The 15,008-nt window shown below is 39.8% G+C and overlaps 1 protein-coding gene across 3 annotated transcripts in view; it reads left to right on the top strand.

Annotated features, from left to right (window-relative positions):
* si:ch211-137a8.2 (uncharacterized protein LOC777613 homolog) overlaps window positions 1-15,008 on the top strand; it is a 32,497-nt gene extending 17,489 nt beyond the window's left edge. Inside the window, exons 6-14 of one of the 3 annotated variants that reach the window (XM_060944073.1) lie at window positions 2,426-2,620; window positions 3,914-4,133; window positions 4,341-4,450; window positions 5,126-5,177; window positions 5,459-5,616; window positions 8,707-8,892; window positions 9,287-9,351; window positions 10,013-10,247; window positions 14,799-15,008. In XM_060944073.1, coding sequence (XP_060800056.1) covers window positions 2,426-2,620; window positions 3,914-4,133; window positions 4,341-4,450; window positions 5,126-5,177; window positions 5,459-5,616; window positions 8,707-8,892; window positions 9,287-9,351; window positions 10,013-10,229 — 1,203 coding nt within the window. In that variant the 3' untranslated portion in view covers window positions 10,230-10,247; window positions 14,799-15,008. Of the gene's footprint in view, window positions 1-2,425; window positions 2,621-3,913; window positions 4,134-4,340; window positions 4,451-5,125; window positions 5,178-5,458; window positions 5,617-8,706; window positions 8,893-9,286; window positions 9,352-10,012; window positions 12,652-14,798 lie in introns of those variants that run through there. The other 2 variants (XM_060944074.1, XM_060944075.1) reach the window with 2 other exon arrangements.

The following is a 15,008-nucleotide window of genomic DNA, read 5'->3' as shown; positions in this document are numbered from 1 at the left end:
TGCAAGTGGTTGGTCTTTTATGAGCCTTTCTGTATGAAATATACAGAGGCTATTTATCAAGAATTTCATTTATCAAGCTGGATACATTTGGACATGTGTATGAGCATTTTATATGAAAATTTGGGATTCATGAAAGTATTGCAAGTGCTGAAGTGTTCATATCCTGCTCGTGCTTCTGTAGTAAGTGTGTAACTCTTGACTTGGTCAACTTTATACAGTGGTGCTTGAAAGTTTGTGAGCCCTTTAGAATTTTCTATATTTCTGCATAAATATGACCTAAAACATCAGATTTTCACACAAGTCCTAAAAGTAGATAGAGAACCCAGTTAAACAAATGAGACAAAATATTATAATTGGTCATTTTATTTATTGAGAAATTATCCAATATTACATATCTGTGAGTGGCAAAAGTATGTGAGCCTTTGCTTTCAGTATCTGGTGTGAGCCCCTTGTGTAGCAATAACTGCAACTAAACATTTCCGGTAACTGTTTGATCAGTCCTGCATGCCAGCTTGGAGGAATTTTAGCCCATTCCTCCATACAGAACAGCTTCAACTCTGGGATGTTGGTGGGTTTCCTCACATGAACTGCTTGCTTCAGGTCCTTCCACAACATTTCAATTGGATTAAGGTCAGGACTTTGACTTGGCCATTCCAAAACATTATTAACCATTCTTTGGCAGAATGACTTGTGTGCTCAGGGTTGTTGTCTTGCTGCATGACCCACCTTCTCTTGAGATTCAGCTCATGGACAGATGTCCTGACAATTTTCCTTTAGAATTTGCTGGTATAATTCAGAATTCATTGTTCCATCAATGATGGCAAGCTGTCCTGGCCCCGATGCAGCAAAACAGGCCCAAATATACTACCACTACCATATTTCACAGATGGGATAAGGTTCTTGTGCTGGAATGCAGTGCTTTCCTTTCTCCAAACATAACGCTTTTCATTTAAACCAAAAAGTTCTATTTTGGTCTCCTCTGTCCACAAAACATATTTTTCCAGTAGCCTTCTGGCTTGTCCACGTGATCTTTAGCAAACTGCAGACGAGCAGCAATGTTCTTTTTGGAGAGCAGTTGCTTTCTCCTTGCAACCCTGCCATGCACACCATTGCTGTTCAGTGTTCTCCTGATGGTGGACTCATGAACATTTAACATCAGCCAATGTGAGAGGCCTTCAGTTGCTTAGAAGTTACCCTGGGCACCTTTGTGACCTCACTATTACACGCCTTGCTCTTGGAGTGATCTTTGTTGGTCGCCCACTCCTGGGGAGGTAACGATGGTCTTGAATTTCTTCTATTTGTACACAATCTGACTGACTGTGGATCAGCGGAGTCCAAACTCTTTAGAGATGGTTTTGTAACCTTTTCCAGCCTGATGAGCATAATCAACGCTTTTTCTGAGGTCCTCCGAAACCTTTGTTCGTGCCATGATACACTTCCACAAATGTGTTGTGAAGATCAGACTTTGATGGATCCCTGGTCTTTAAATAAAACGGGTGCCCAATCCACCTGATTTTAATCAGTGGGATGACAAACACCTGACTGTAATTTCACCTTCAAATTAACTGCTAATCCTAGAGGTTTGCGTACTTTTGCCACTTACAGATGTAATATTGGATCATTTTCCTCAATAAATAAATGACAAGTATAATACTACTTTTTGCCTCATATGTTTAACTGGATTCCTTTTATCTACTTGTATGAAATCTGTTTTTAGGTTATATTTATGCAGAAATACAGAAAATTAAAGGGTTCACAAATTTTCAAGCACCACTGTAATTTCCAAAGATTACTACTTTTTATATATATATATATATATATATATATATATATATACTGTAGAACTTAAACTGCCTTTTTTTTTTTTCTCTCTTTTATAAATGCATTTAGCAGAGGTCCTTTTCCAGAACAGCTTGTAGAAGTGCTTTGCAATCTCTATCAAAAACACTTCCGTATGATGGTTCACTTGATCAGCTGCAAAGAGGACCATTCTAGACTATATAAGATCGTGTTATTTCTGTACATTCTGATCAAACCTATGTATTGAGACTAGATTATCTATATTTTAATATGATGTGTGCCCGGTCATTCATGTTTGCTGTTTTTCTTAGCCTATTTGAACCTATTACAATACCTGTTATAAATATTGACACTGATATTGATTTTTACTTATTTAACAATGCACACATTTTTCAGGTTAAAATGTTGTGCTCAAATTTACATGCGTGTGCACACCAGCCAAACACAAATTTAATCTTGGATATAACAAAGATGAAATTGAGGAACAAGGAAACTGGCAGTGGAATTTTTCAGATCAAAGATTTGACCTTTTGATTTCAGCTTTGATGAATAAGGGCTAATGCGTCTGACTTCACACCACTATATGAACATTTTCATGTCCCTGCCCATGTTTTGTGTTTATTAGGGCTTCCAGGAGGCAGTGGCTGAAAGTGCAGGTCGGCTCAATGCGCTCCTCCAGCAAGGGGAAAAACTGATCCAGAGAAGTGAGCCAGCTGATGCCCAGGTCATTGAGGGCCAACTACAGGAGCTGTTGCTATACTGTGCTCGTGTCTTCCAGGGCCTAGGTCGTCTTCACACACGCCTTCTTAGCATGAGGCTGGTGAGCATTACCACACTGTCGCAGTTGCACATGCTTAAAAAATTTTTGGTTTAAGAGTCAAATTAAAATTTTAAATATTGGTTGATGGCTTATATCTTCACCAGTTGGACTTTGATGCAAACTCTAAACTTCTGTTTATAACTTGAACATTCCTAATTCCACAGGCCATTTTATACTATTGCACTTTAATATTTTTGCTGCTGCATAACTTAATAAATATGAAGTGCATTAAATTTCTGTGCTGAGCCAAATTGCAATGAAATTTTGTTTGGCGTACACTTGTTGCATATTGAATGACAGGTAGTCTAAAGTCGTTTTTGGGACTTTTAAGATACTAGAGATTTTGTTAGGCTTTTGTTTATATAGTACAGGTAATTAATCTATATAAAATGTATAGGTTCTAGGAAAATTTGAATGGGTTTCCAATTTGTAATTGTGCTCCAAGTTGTCCTGTAATTTTTCTAAAGAAGTAATACACTACAATTGTATCATAATAAAGATTCATAATGTCATGTCTTAACACACTTGGGGTAAAAGTTCATGAATGCACCCCAGAACAGTTCAAATAGCTGCCTTGTAGCCAAGCATGCCTTATACAATGCATGTACTGTCCGTGTGAAGTAAGTTTTCTGTGTAGGGCATTGTCTCTCTAGGCTGAGGCAGATCATACTAAAAATGCACTGGACTGATGCTCACTTTACAGCTGGCATGTAAAGGTTATGATGTCACACACCGGACATCTAGTAATGAATTGGCAGTGTGTTTTTCCCACAGCTTTTGCGTGAGATTGTCTACTAAATACTGGAGCAGTGTTTGGAGAGGTGGTTATTTGAATACTTGAATGAAATCCTGAATCATAGCTTTTGTTTTAAAATCTAACTTTGGAAGAAAAAGACATGTCAGCGTGATGGAAAAGGGGTTTTAACTTCTGAATAAAGTAATCAGTCTTTTGGTTAAATTATTCGACCTCAGTGTTCTCTCTCAGCTTGTAATGTGGGCTGTCAGGTCCCTTCAACTCTTGTTCTTTAAAGGTCTTAATATGGTAAGATTTCTTAAAAGAAAAAGTGCCTAAATATTATTATAACAAAGAACAAAATTGAGTGTTGCAATTCTGTATATATTGTACTATATTGTTAGTGAGGAGGGAATAATTTCAGTCTCTTTTGAATGTAGTGCTTGTTCATAATACTTATGGCAAGCCCTATGTTTCCTAAGTAGAATCTCTAAAATGGTGAATCATAAGTATTGTTGAGGCAGGAAGTGTGGGTGTTGCGTGTCTCTCTCCTTTTGTAGGTGTTTGAGGAGGACTGGGTTCTGTGTCCAGACTCTGGCTGTCCCTCTGAGACGTTGTTGGAAGAGGAAAGTATTAAAGACCACAGCTTTGCACCACCAGTTCAGGGTAATCCTTCTCAGCTTTGTCCAGAGCAGCTGGGCCTGGAGTGGGATCCTTCAGTGGACATTGGAGGCTCCATCTCCCATGATGCAGATTCTTCCTACCTCAGTGCTGGTGCAGGTGGACATTGGGCTTTACAATACCTAAAAATTGCAGTTAACATTGCTCAGTCATTCTGATTATGTTGTGTTGTACCATAATCTCTCAATCTATTTTTATTCATGTTTTGTAGGCCCATATAGGATTTATTATTTTATATAGATTGAAGAGGCATATCTTGGAAGTATTGGACAGTTAAAGATCTATCTATTGATCTTTCTTTCCTAGGGGTTTACAGCACAGAGGAACTCCTTACCAAGGATCCTTTGAGGAAGAGGGCTAACCTGAGATCCGCAGTGTCATGTCCAGCTGCTAGTGTGAAATGTATACAACAGATGGTGAGCCTGCTGTTTGATGTGACAGTTTTACTTGCGTTGTGTAGAGCCAAACCACAGTTTGTCCGCGATGTTAAACAATGTCAGTATGCAACGCGATTACATGATGCATGTCTGAATGTTTTCCAGGAAGCTACAAATACAATTAGATTTCGAAATTAAGAGGATGCATGCTTTGAATTTTCATTTTGAAAAGAAAACGTTTGCAGGCATGTCTGCACGTGTGGTTTTTATCTCTGTTTCTTGTGTGTCCAGCATGCATCATGTGTTTTATGGCTTTGTTCAGTCAGAATGAGGGCTTGTATGTTCCTGACCACAGCTTCCCCTTGCATGTTTTCCTTGACGTTTTCAGTCACTTGTACGTGTTTTTTAATCTGATGGAGTGTAGCAGAAGGTTGTTGAACTGAACACTTTTTTTTACATTTTTGTGACCTTGAATATGATTTCTTGACTGTCATTAGATGTTTGACTGTATTCAGTGATGGTGTAAGCATCAGTTAAATTTACAAATCTCATTTTGTCTGTTCACTAGCTGTAGTACTTGCATTCAGGGCTCTTTAGTTTTACAGAAAATGAAAATCCCTTATCCTTCTACTTCCTTAGCAATAGTCATGTTACAAACAACACATTTTTGCCAGAAATGTTAAATGAGACTGAACGCTTCCTGTTTTCTCTCAGGTTCCTGAATGTAGCTTGGATGATATGGCTCCACCCCAAACACCTGTGCCAGGTAAAACAATGCGCTCAGATTGGTTTCACATGATCAGTTATGTTTGTGCTGCTCTCATTGTGGACTTGATCTAAAGTGGTTCATTGTAGTTCTCAAAGATCCTGCTGCATCTGACTGCTGTATTCAGTTCATCCAACCTGCACATTTTAGATCACTGTAACATTTTTAGGATTTAAATCATGAACAGGATATATGTCTAGAACTTCGTTACTTACAGAACATATCCCAGGCCACCCTATACAAAGCCTTCCCCATTATGTAACATTTGTTTGTCTTGGCAGACATTGATAGGCCACCGTGTGCTTCATTTTGGAAGACTTCCACTCCAGACTCTCACACCCCTGAGCCAATCACCTTTAAATCTGACCGTGTCAATGCCTGGCTGGTTCAGACACCCCGACTCTGCTCTAGAGCTGTCCAGACAGAGCATGTACCACAGGTATTGTCCATAGGTTTGACTAAAATCTTCAACAGCCTGTGTGTGGGGTTGTGTGGGTTTTTTTTTTTTTTTTTTTTTTTTGGACATGACCCTGCAATAAAGTAAGCTTGATTTATCACTGAAATGTTTATCATACTGCAGTAGTCCTAGCCCATAGCCTTTATACTCTGTATAACATGCTACCCGATTTTGTTATCTTTATGTAGGTTTTATTGTTCTCCCAGTCATATACAGGGGATGATAAATGTCTCTGTAGGCCCAGGACACAACATTCATCAGAATACAAAAGCCTACTAGAGCATAGGATGCATACAATAAACTGTGTAACACCATACAAGTTTACAGAACCATGGATACACAACCTAAACTGTACACACAAACTAAACATAAGGGCATTGAGCCTAATTTATAGGGTGTTATATTAAGTGGCAAAATGTGAGAATTTTCATGTTGGGCAATATCAGGAGTTTGTATCCTTTATTACAAGCACTTGTAGTTATAACTATAAGCCAGGCTGTAGCTTTGCTTCTTCAGAGTCTTAATTGTTTTAAGAAATTAATTAGATTAATCATTACTTTAAACAGGAACATGCCTTGCAAAATAATATTTAAAATAAAAATAAGCAGTGAATTTTCCCATACTGCTTCTACTGTAGTTTCAGTTGACTTGGTCTGATTTTTGGGAGCTAATTTACAAATACAAAGGCACAAGAGATGTGGCTACCTTACTCATTCATCTCATTATCTCTAGCCACTTTATCCTGTTCTACAGGGTTGCAGGTAAGCTGGAGCCTCTCCCAGGTGACTACGGGCGAAAGGCGGGGTACACCCTGGACAAATCGCCAGGTCATCACAGGGCTGACACATACACAGACAACCATTCACACCTACGGTCAATTTAGAGTCACCAGTTAACCTAACCTGCATGTCTTTGGACTGTGGGGGAAACCGGAACACACGGACATGGGGAGAACATGCAAACTCCGCACAGAAAGGCCCTAGCCGGCCATGGGGCTCGAACCCGGACCTTCTTGCTGCGAGGCAACAGTGCTAACCACTACACCACCTGGCTACCTTACTAGCAGTGAAAAATGGAACTTGTACCATGATACTAGAGCGGCACTCTTTTTGCCAGTTTCATTTCTTTTAGGTGGGGTTTACATTAGACCGTATCAGCGGATCATCAGCTTAATGTTTTAAAACGATTAGCGTGCACACAGCAACACCAATACACAATTCGCGTGCACACAGCAACACCAATACATGGATACGCTCGGCTCCGCAGGCATCCTGCGCTCCAAATCACTCCGCCCTGAACAGCGAGTGCCCTCTGGAGGGTGCGCACTCCGGCCCTGTGCAGCTCACAGAGCGTGCGAGTATAGCGCACGAGCAGTGATTCGGGACTGAGCCGCTGTGTGTGTGATCCCAGTGCATATCACTTACCACTTGCAAGTGGAAGGATGGCAAGCCTAAAGACAATCATAACTACACAATGGGCAGTATTTGCATCAGTATTTGCAGTATTTTCATACTTTTATACTCTTTAATGAAAGGTGATACAAGGCAGAAGTCCGCGCCGTTTTTCAGCGGTTGCGTCACATGACCAACACCAGTGAATCAGGAAGGTGGATGTCAGTGACGTTGTCCAATGACGACGCCAGCTAGAGCTCAGCACAGTGTATCCGCGTATTCTCAATGTTTACACAGCACCGGATCAGACACGATCTGGATTGAATACGTGGACCCTGGCGGATTCCCGTTTCCCAGCGTTTTAATGTAAACGGACAGTGCACCCGCGAAGAAAACGAGACAGATACGGTCTAATGTAAACTTGGCCTTAGTTGCAATCTACTATTGCTTTAAAGGTAAAGCCTCATACTTGAACTTTGCCTACCACCAGAGTCATGATGGGGCAAAAATCTGAAGTGTCAATCAGGTGGTCCCATTAGTAATGACCTGTGTTTTAAAAAGGTCCTTTTGAAGTAATTGTTTCTGGACACTTGAGTTCAGAATGACTTCACCCTGGGCTGTTTCCCCTTTGGAGGCCCCTGCATGGGCTTTATCACTTCAGAACAGTCTGCACAGATGGTGTCTGTGCTTCCTTTCACAGTGCTGCAGAACCTGCAGTCTCTGTAAATGCAGATGGAGATTTCTCATTATCTTTATATGGCTGTATGCTTTACTATAATATGAGCAGTACTCCAGTCTGTGCTTTATTAGGGCCTCTTCTGCCTTGTGTCTATGTATGACTCCTCACTCATGTTTGCCTGTAAACGCCTTAATTTATAATGGTTTATATGAGGTGAAAGCCATGTTTTAGTGGCACCATGAAAATGGTTAAGGAGGGATTGGAGTATTTTCTTCCATCTGCTAATTACAGTCTGTGGGTGGGTTTTTTTTTTTTTTTTTTTTTAAACTACATTTTTATTGCATTTTCTGAAGGGGGGAAGCATTCCTGGGTACAAGAATTTGTTGTGCTGATGCAAAAGCCTGACTGCTTGCTGAAGCCTTGGAAGAGCCACAGCAAGTGAGAAGCCAATTCAATTTCAAAGCAGCTCTCCTAATTTCTCAGTGCTGGCAGTTAATTGGCAGCTTTACATAGCTGGAAAAGAGAGCTTTGGCACTAACTGGCTCTTTAAAGGCTGCTGTAATTGTGGCCACAAACATAAAACACACAGCAATGGGTCGTGTGTGTGTCTGAGGACCAAATGTCCTGACAAGGATGGCAAAATCTGACCATTTCAACCTTGTGGGGATATTTGGATGGTTCCCACAAGGGGAAATTTTTTTTTTTTTTTTTTTTTTTAAATATAAACAAAAATAAGAGCAAAAGTTTTGCTTTCATTACTGAGGTTAGGGTTCTGTTAGGTGTAGGCACAGCATTAAACTGCATTAATTATGTCAATGGAAGGTGTGTGTGTGTGCCTGCATGAAGATGTAAAGAGACAAGCCCTCATTAGTTAATTGAGCCAAGTTCTATTTATTTACTATTTTGTGCAAATAGGTGCTGTCACATGCAATAAACTCCATTGTCTGTCTCTGGGATCTCTGTGAGTATGAGTGTGTTTGTACTTTCTATCCATCTTCACAGCAGTGTTCAAGCCTTTATTCATCGCCATTTACACAGGAGCACAAGGGGGAGGAGGAGGTGAGGGAAGCTGACTATCTGGAAAATGTGCTTCTCAAGAGGCGCTCTTGCTCACCGCACACTAATAACATGTGTTCCAAGTCATATGACCTTCAGTCTCATTCTGCCAAACATTACCCAAGCCCACAGGTGTGTGCGTGTGTGCTTTCTTGTCCTCTCTCTCTCTCTCTCTCTCTCTGCATCAGACCACACCCTTTGCACAGGTTGTTTTTCTCTTCTTTCACTGAACCTGGTGACCTCATTCTTCCAGAGTGCAGCAGCGCTGTAGGTCATCACTGATTTACTTAATGCGTTTTTGCACTTTGAAATTCATTAAATATAGAGTTGACTCCTTTTGGTTGCAGTTGATTTTATGCATTTTGCACTTCTAAACCTGCTGTATATAATTGCACTCAATGTTGTGTGATTTTTCAAATTGCTCATAAACAGCCAAGCTCCTGTGGAGTTACTTGTCTCTCATTTTCACCAGTTGCCATCTTGTCCTCACAATCATCTCTCTCTTTTTCTTTTTTACTTCCACTAGTGTATGAAGGCGAAACTGAACTCCAGTGATTCACTGAAGGACAGCAGCTGCACTAAAACGCACTGGTGAGCATTTTAACTCCCAGATCTTAGTGAATTGAAGATCCGGATTTTGTGTGTGCTTTAACCATGCCTGTACCTAGTTTACTGTTGGTCTATGCTGTGTAAAGAAGTGTGTGCGCGCGCACACTGTACAGAAAATATTCTCTTGATTCTGCTGTTAGTTTATTCATTTTGGTTCTTGAACAACAAATTCCTTTTCAGGATTTTATCTCCATAGCTGATTCTGATCTCCTATTGAGCTTCTCTACAGTTCATTAAAAAAGGCCCTTTTAAGTTGGCCTTTGCTGAGCAGAGAAAAGTGCTATGAGAATAATTTAGTCATGATTTTTCTTCACACAGGAATCCATTTGGCTCCAAAAATCAATTTAACATTTATGAGGTTAGAACATTTTACTAGTTTCAGCTTGGCCAAATCGCTACACATCAGTATCAGACCTGGCTATTTAGATTCCTTCTAGAAACTGAATGCTGAAAGGACATCGAGGCTCCAAACTGTTTAAGGTGCAAGGCTTTGTGATATGTCTAAATGGATATTGGAAGTAATCTACTCTTGATGTGAAATAAAAGGATGGTGTATCAACTGAAAGCAACTTTTAAATTTTTTTTTTCTCGTATTTTGTTGAATTAGTGGAATCAGTGACATGTTTCTTCTTCCTCTGTATAGTGCCAACAGTGAACAGCACCTCTGGTCAATAAGTTGCCTTAAGCTGTTGGAGATCCGGAAGTCCCCAGCCCTGCTGTGCATTCTGCTAGCCCTGATCATGGTTCTGGTTATCTGGAGCATTGAAAGGAGCAAGGGCAACCAATGCTACCGCTCCAACTCCCTAACACATTCCTTCCACCTAGACCTGTGCTATGTCAATGGCCCACCTCCAACCTGAGGACTGCACAGATGCAGGGTATTAAAGCTTGAGCACCAGGAACAGACATGTGGAGACATTACAACCATGGTTTCTAAAGGAAAAAAAAATCTGGGGAAAAAAATTGCATAGAGTTGGGGTGGAGGTCTTCACACATTAGGCCAGGTTTTATTAGGGACTTTAGAATTTGTAGAGACACAGATTTGATATGGAACACATTTTGATCTATATCCCTGGCAATAGCCTAGTCTTTATCATTAATGGCACAGGTTTGGTTCCGTATATGACTGAATCATTGGAATTATAAACATCAGTGTCTTAATATGGGGGTTGAAGAGATTTATACTGCACTAACCATTTCATCCACTAAGCTAGAAATTTATTTAAGATTTTTAGAAGCAAAATAAAGTTTATTAAATATTAGTTTGTGCTGTGACTGTGATCTGTTTGATCTTTATAATGGGTGTAACCAGTATGGCAGTTTTTTGGTTTTCTGATGCAAGATGCAAAAGCACTTTTATCCATGTTGGCAGACTTGTCTCTTGTTCACCACAGTCCATAAACTAACAATCTGTGGCTTGATTTGAGATGACAAGGCGTTTTAAAGAATGGTTTTGTTTTTTATTTCCACCCTCAACTAAATCCCTGACACATTCTGTTCTTGTCTGTAGAAAGACATTTCACTATTTAGATCCATAATCACAACTGAAAGGTTGTGGTGAAAATCCATGGGGTAACCTTTTTTGTGATTACAAATATGGAGAAACTACCTAACTAGTTTTCACAGTATTCTATGATGTGTAGGTAAAAGTTAGGTGTTTCCCCAGCTACAAAATTCTGTGTGTTTATTTTTGCTGCATGGTATGATCCATCAAAACCATTCACCTTTTAGATAGAACTTTTGTATTAGGATATGTAATGCACCTCCACATTAGACTCCAACAGGACTTCCTCTGGTAAATCTGATACTTGAGATTTTGAAGCCTTTGGGTGATGTACTCTGTACACATTCAAAAAATGAGAAGTAATGGTTTATGCCCAATGTAGCCTTTACTGTGGCACATTTTGAAAGGCCTAACATGTTTCAACTGCAGGCTCAAATCAGATTTGGTTTTCCCTGTCTGGTGGTTGTTAACCCTGAATCAAGTGAATTTTTGGGTTGAGATTATCTCTCAGCCTGGGAGCTTTTGCTGAAAATAATGACACTGATCCAAATTGGAACTGAAGTGAGGAGTTGTTTGTGGGTTGTTGTTTTTTTTTAATTATTTTTTTGCATTTGAGATTTTTAATTTTCAGATTTGACTGCCTGTCTAAAGAAAGCCTTCGGTGTTTTGCAAACAGCCTGGAACCACATCACAGGGAATTTGCTTTATTAGACATTTTATTGTAGTAGGGAAAAACATGACTGGGGGGAAACTTCAATAGGAAATCTTACACTGCTTGGCATGGTCATATTTGTACCAAGAGCAGTATTGTGGGCATGTAGCAAAACAATTAAAAATAATTTGCATCATAAGTATTTTATTACATTTAAAACATTATGCATAAATGAAGACAGTGACTTACAGCTGTGCCATTGATTGTGATATGGAGTGATTCAACATGTGATTTCTCCCTGAGGGCTATAGACAGCGTCTATCTCTGTCTCAGAGTTAATTGACAGGTTGAATAAGGCTTTTGTGCTATGGCTGGAGAAAACTGCAAAGAACACTTCAAATTGAGTTAGCTCACAAACTTTCTTGGCTGGACGAATTTGTAGTTGGCCCTTCAATCTCCTAGCTATCCATCACTTGGACTGGGAAAATGTATGTATTTATGATCTATATTCATCTGAATGCAAAAAAAAGTGGAGAGTATGGTCTACATGCACACTGGATTTTAAAGTTAAATATGATAATGTCAGTGATGAGATGGAAGACTGGACAAATAAGGGCACAAAACCGAACTGTACAGTCTTCCCTCAAGTGACCATCTGTGGTAAAAGTAACTACAGCTACTTTATCATAAATTTATTTTCTGCCCCTACAAAAAATGTATATTAAGTGAATCCAAAGTGAAATGTGCAGTAATGGGTTTCTAATTAAATATCAACAATAACTGATGCATTACTACCCTTTATGTAACCAAAATTAATTCATAAATACATGCTGTTTCTCAGTGCTTAGAAACCCTTTTGATGAATATCTAACGGAAAATTAAGAATAAGATTTAAGAAAACCTGACTCTGATTAGGAAGCATTGCTTCTTCAATTTTGAGATGGTTATTCTGGATTAATGACAACGGTCTATAACCTTTCTGAGCATTTATGTAACAGAGGAATTTTGTTTACTAGCCATACAATAAAATGCCCATATAGCACATTCTTACCTCAAAATCCATTTGTTTCCATTTAATGTACATGAAATGTAATGATCTGTTACCATATGCCTATTTGTAAGAGAACATTTTATACTTCTCCAATGTGAAGCCTCTCATCCTTCCCCAAACTCCGTGTCAAAAGACTGTTCTGTGCCTTCTCTTTAAACTAAAAATCTTAAGAACTTCAATAGTCACAGTACATGTTAATGGTGTATCCTAGTTCAGTGCTTCATTGTCTCAATTCTCTGCCATCACCTATGGGCTGACGCACTAAATAAACATAATGAGATCACATTGTGCTAATCGACAAAATGGATCACCATTGGTCCAGACCTTGGCTCCTGACTTCACCCCCCCAATACAGCAGAGCCCTGCCACAATAACAACAGTGATCAGGATTGACAGCCTGTGCACACATAAAGAGATTATGTGGAAATCCCTTGGATGGCATCCCTTTAGGACAGCAAACATTTGGATGGCCATAACAGCTGCAACTCAGTGTCACAGTTAACCCTTCATAGCTGGGGGCTTGTTAACCAATCAGCAAGTCAGTGACTTTTATGCAGACGGCCCAGGCCATCAACCAGAGCACTAGGATAAAATAAACACATTGAAAACAGGAATATGACCTGTTCCAAAATATGCTTAACCAGCTGGTAGGGTGCCACACCTCTTCATTATCACAGCTCACTGGAGATAAACAGATGCATATCATTTCAGTGACCACCAGTTAACCAGGGCTGCCTCTGGTCAGATCCTAGACCTGGTGTAATCACCTCCTGTTGGACTTAAACAGGTTGGAAAAAATGGGCTGAGAAAATACAGGGGGACGTGAACATACAAAACTCCTTTATTATAGCCCGTGTCTGTCAGGAAGGGGCTGGATGAGAATGAAATATTCTATAGTACCATCTATTTCACATACTGAGGCAGAAACCTAATTACACCGTTTAATGTCCCATGGAAGTGCCATTAACTAAATGACTCTCCAAAAAAAGAAGAGTGCATTTCAACAGTGAATATTTTCAGTCTAAGTGTTCATGGATGTCTCAAATCTGAATTACAACATACTGTATATGTGCTGACTTTCCACTGAGGGAGTGAGCAGCCTTTAATTCCCCTACACCAAGCTTTTGAGTTGACAATGACTGTAAGCTTGGCTCCCCCCCAGTCCCCCCTCCTTCTGCTCTGCTCCCTGTCCTGATTCATGTGAATGGATCTTGTGAGAATGTTTCAAGCTGGGAGCACCACAGCAGAGAGCTTTAGCCCTTTCTCTCCTTAAACCTACCGATATTGCTACATGAGGCACGCTAAGTATTTCATCTATTCACATACTGAGTCACATGGTTAGAGGTACCGGTACATAGTAAGCCCATACTTTGATAGTGCAGTAATGTCTGCTTATGGACATACCTGAGCATGATGTTCACAGCAGCATGCTCTGGTACATGTTGGTCATCGCATCCTCATGTCAGTGGCTTCTTAAATTAAGACGTCTATGTAGCAGATGAGGGTGCAGGAAATGGACTTGACAGGCATCGCTGTGAGTTTGACACAGCCTTCAGATGAACCTGTCATAGTGGCAGCACCCAACCCCCACATCACCCTTCCACTTGCACACAAACACTGCCACCACACATTAATAAGACACATACTTCTTTCCCGCCTTAGCAAGGACTATTCATAACACGAGTGGTTCTCCATGTTAGACCCACAGTCAATCCTTGAGCTTGTGAAACATTAGATGTAAATTTACAGGCTCTGTGTCTAGCTTGTAGAGGGTACCAAGCTTTCGTGGTTTTATATGTTAGTGCTTGTTCTCTGTTCAGACTAAGCAAGTGACATGACTGCCTTCATTAATAGTGACATCCAAATGACATTGAGTTCCCAATTGTCAAAGAAAGGAAGTGTTCTAATTGGACCACTTATTGTTGTAAGGGACAAATTTAAAAAAAGATTGCTGCCACATTTATCAAATCTTATTTGGATGGTGATGGATAAATTATGACTAGTAAACCACTATTCTGGTGTTGTTCTACAAGCATCTATCTCATCTACAAGCACCATGTCCTGGATTCATTATTATGTCATGGTGGACATGGGCACTTGCTGAAACTGAGCAATTATATATATATATATAAGATCTGGCATATGAATGCAATGATTGCAGCAGGCTTACCAGTCTGCCAAAAGCATGTACCTCTAACACTGTCATTTCTGTCATCATTCAGACACAAGATGACTGATTCAAAAGCAGAACTCTGAGGGGAACTTTGAGCAACACAGGCTCAACAGCATCTTCAATAAGGAAATGAAAACTCAACCCATGAACACATTTTCTTTTGATACTCTTGTAAATTATTAATTATGAAACAATGTAGCACATATTATTCTGTCCAAGGGGCAAATTGTGCCTCATATTAAAATGGATACAGATCTGA

The sequence above is a fragment of the Neoarius graeffei genome, chromosome 17 (genome assembly GCF_027579695.1).
Source record: "Neoarius graeffei isolate fNeoGra1 chromosome 17, fNeoGra1.pri, whole genome shotgun sequence".
Lineage (NCBI taxonomy): Eukaryota > Metazoa > Chordata > Actinopteri > Siluriformes > Ariidae > Neoarius > Neoarius graeffei.
The sequence above is the reverse complement of the archived record's forward strand: the minus strand, read 5'-3'. Positions and strand labels throughout refer to the sequence as shown.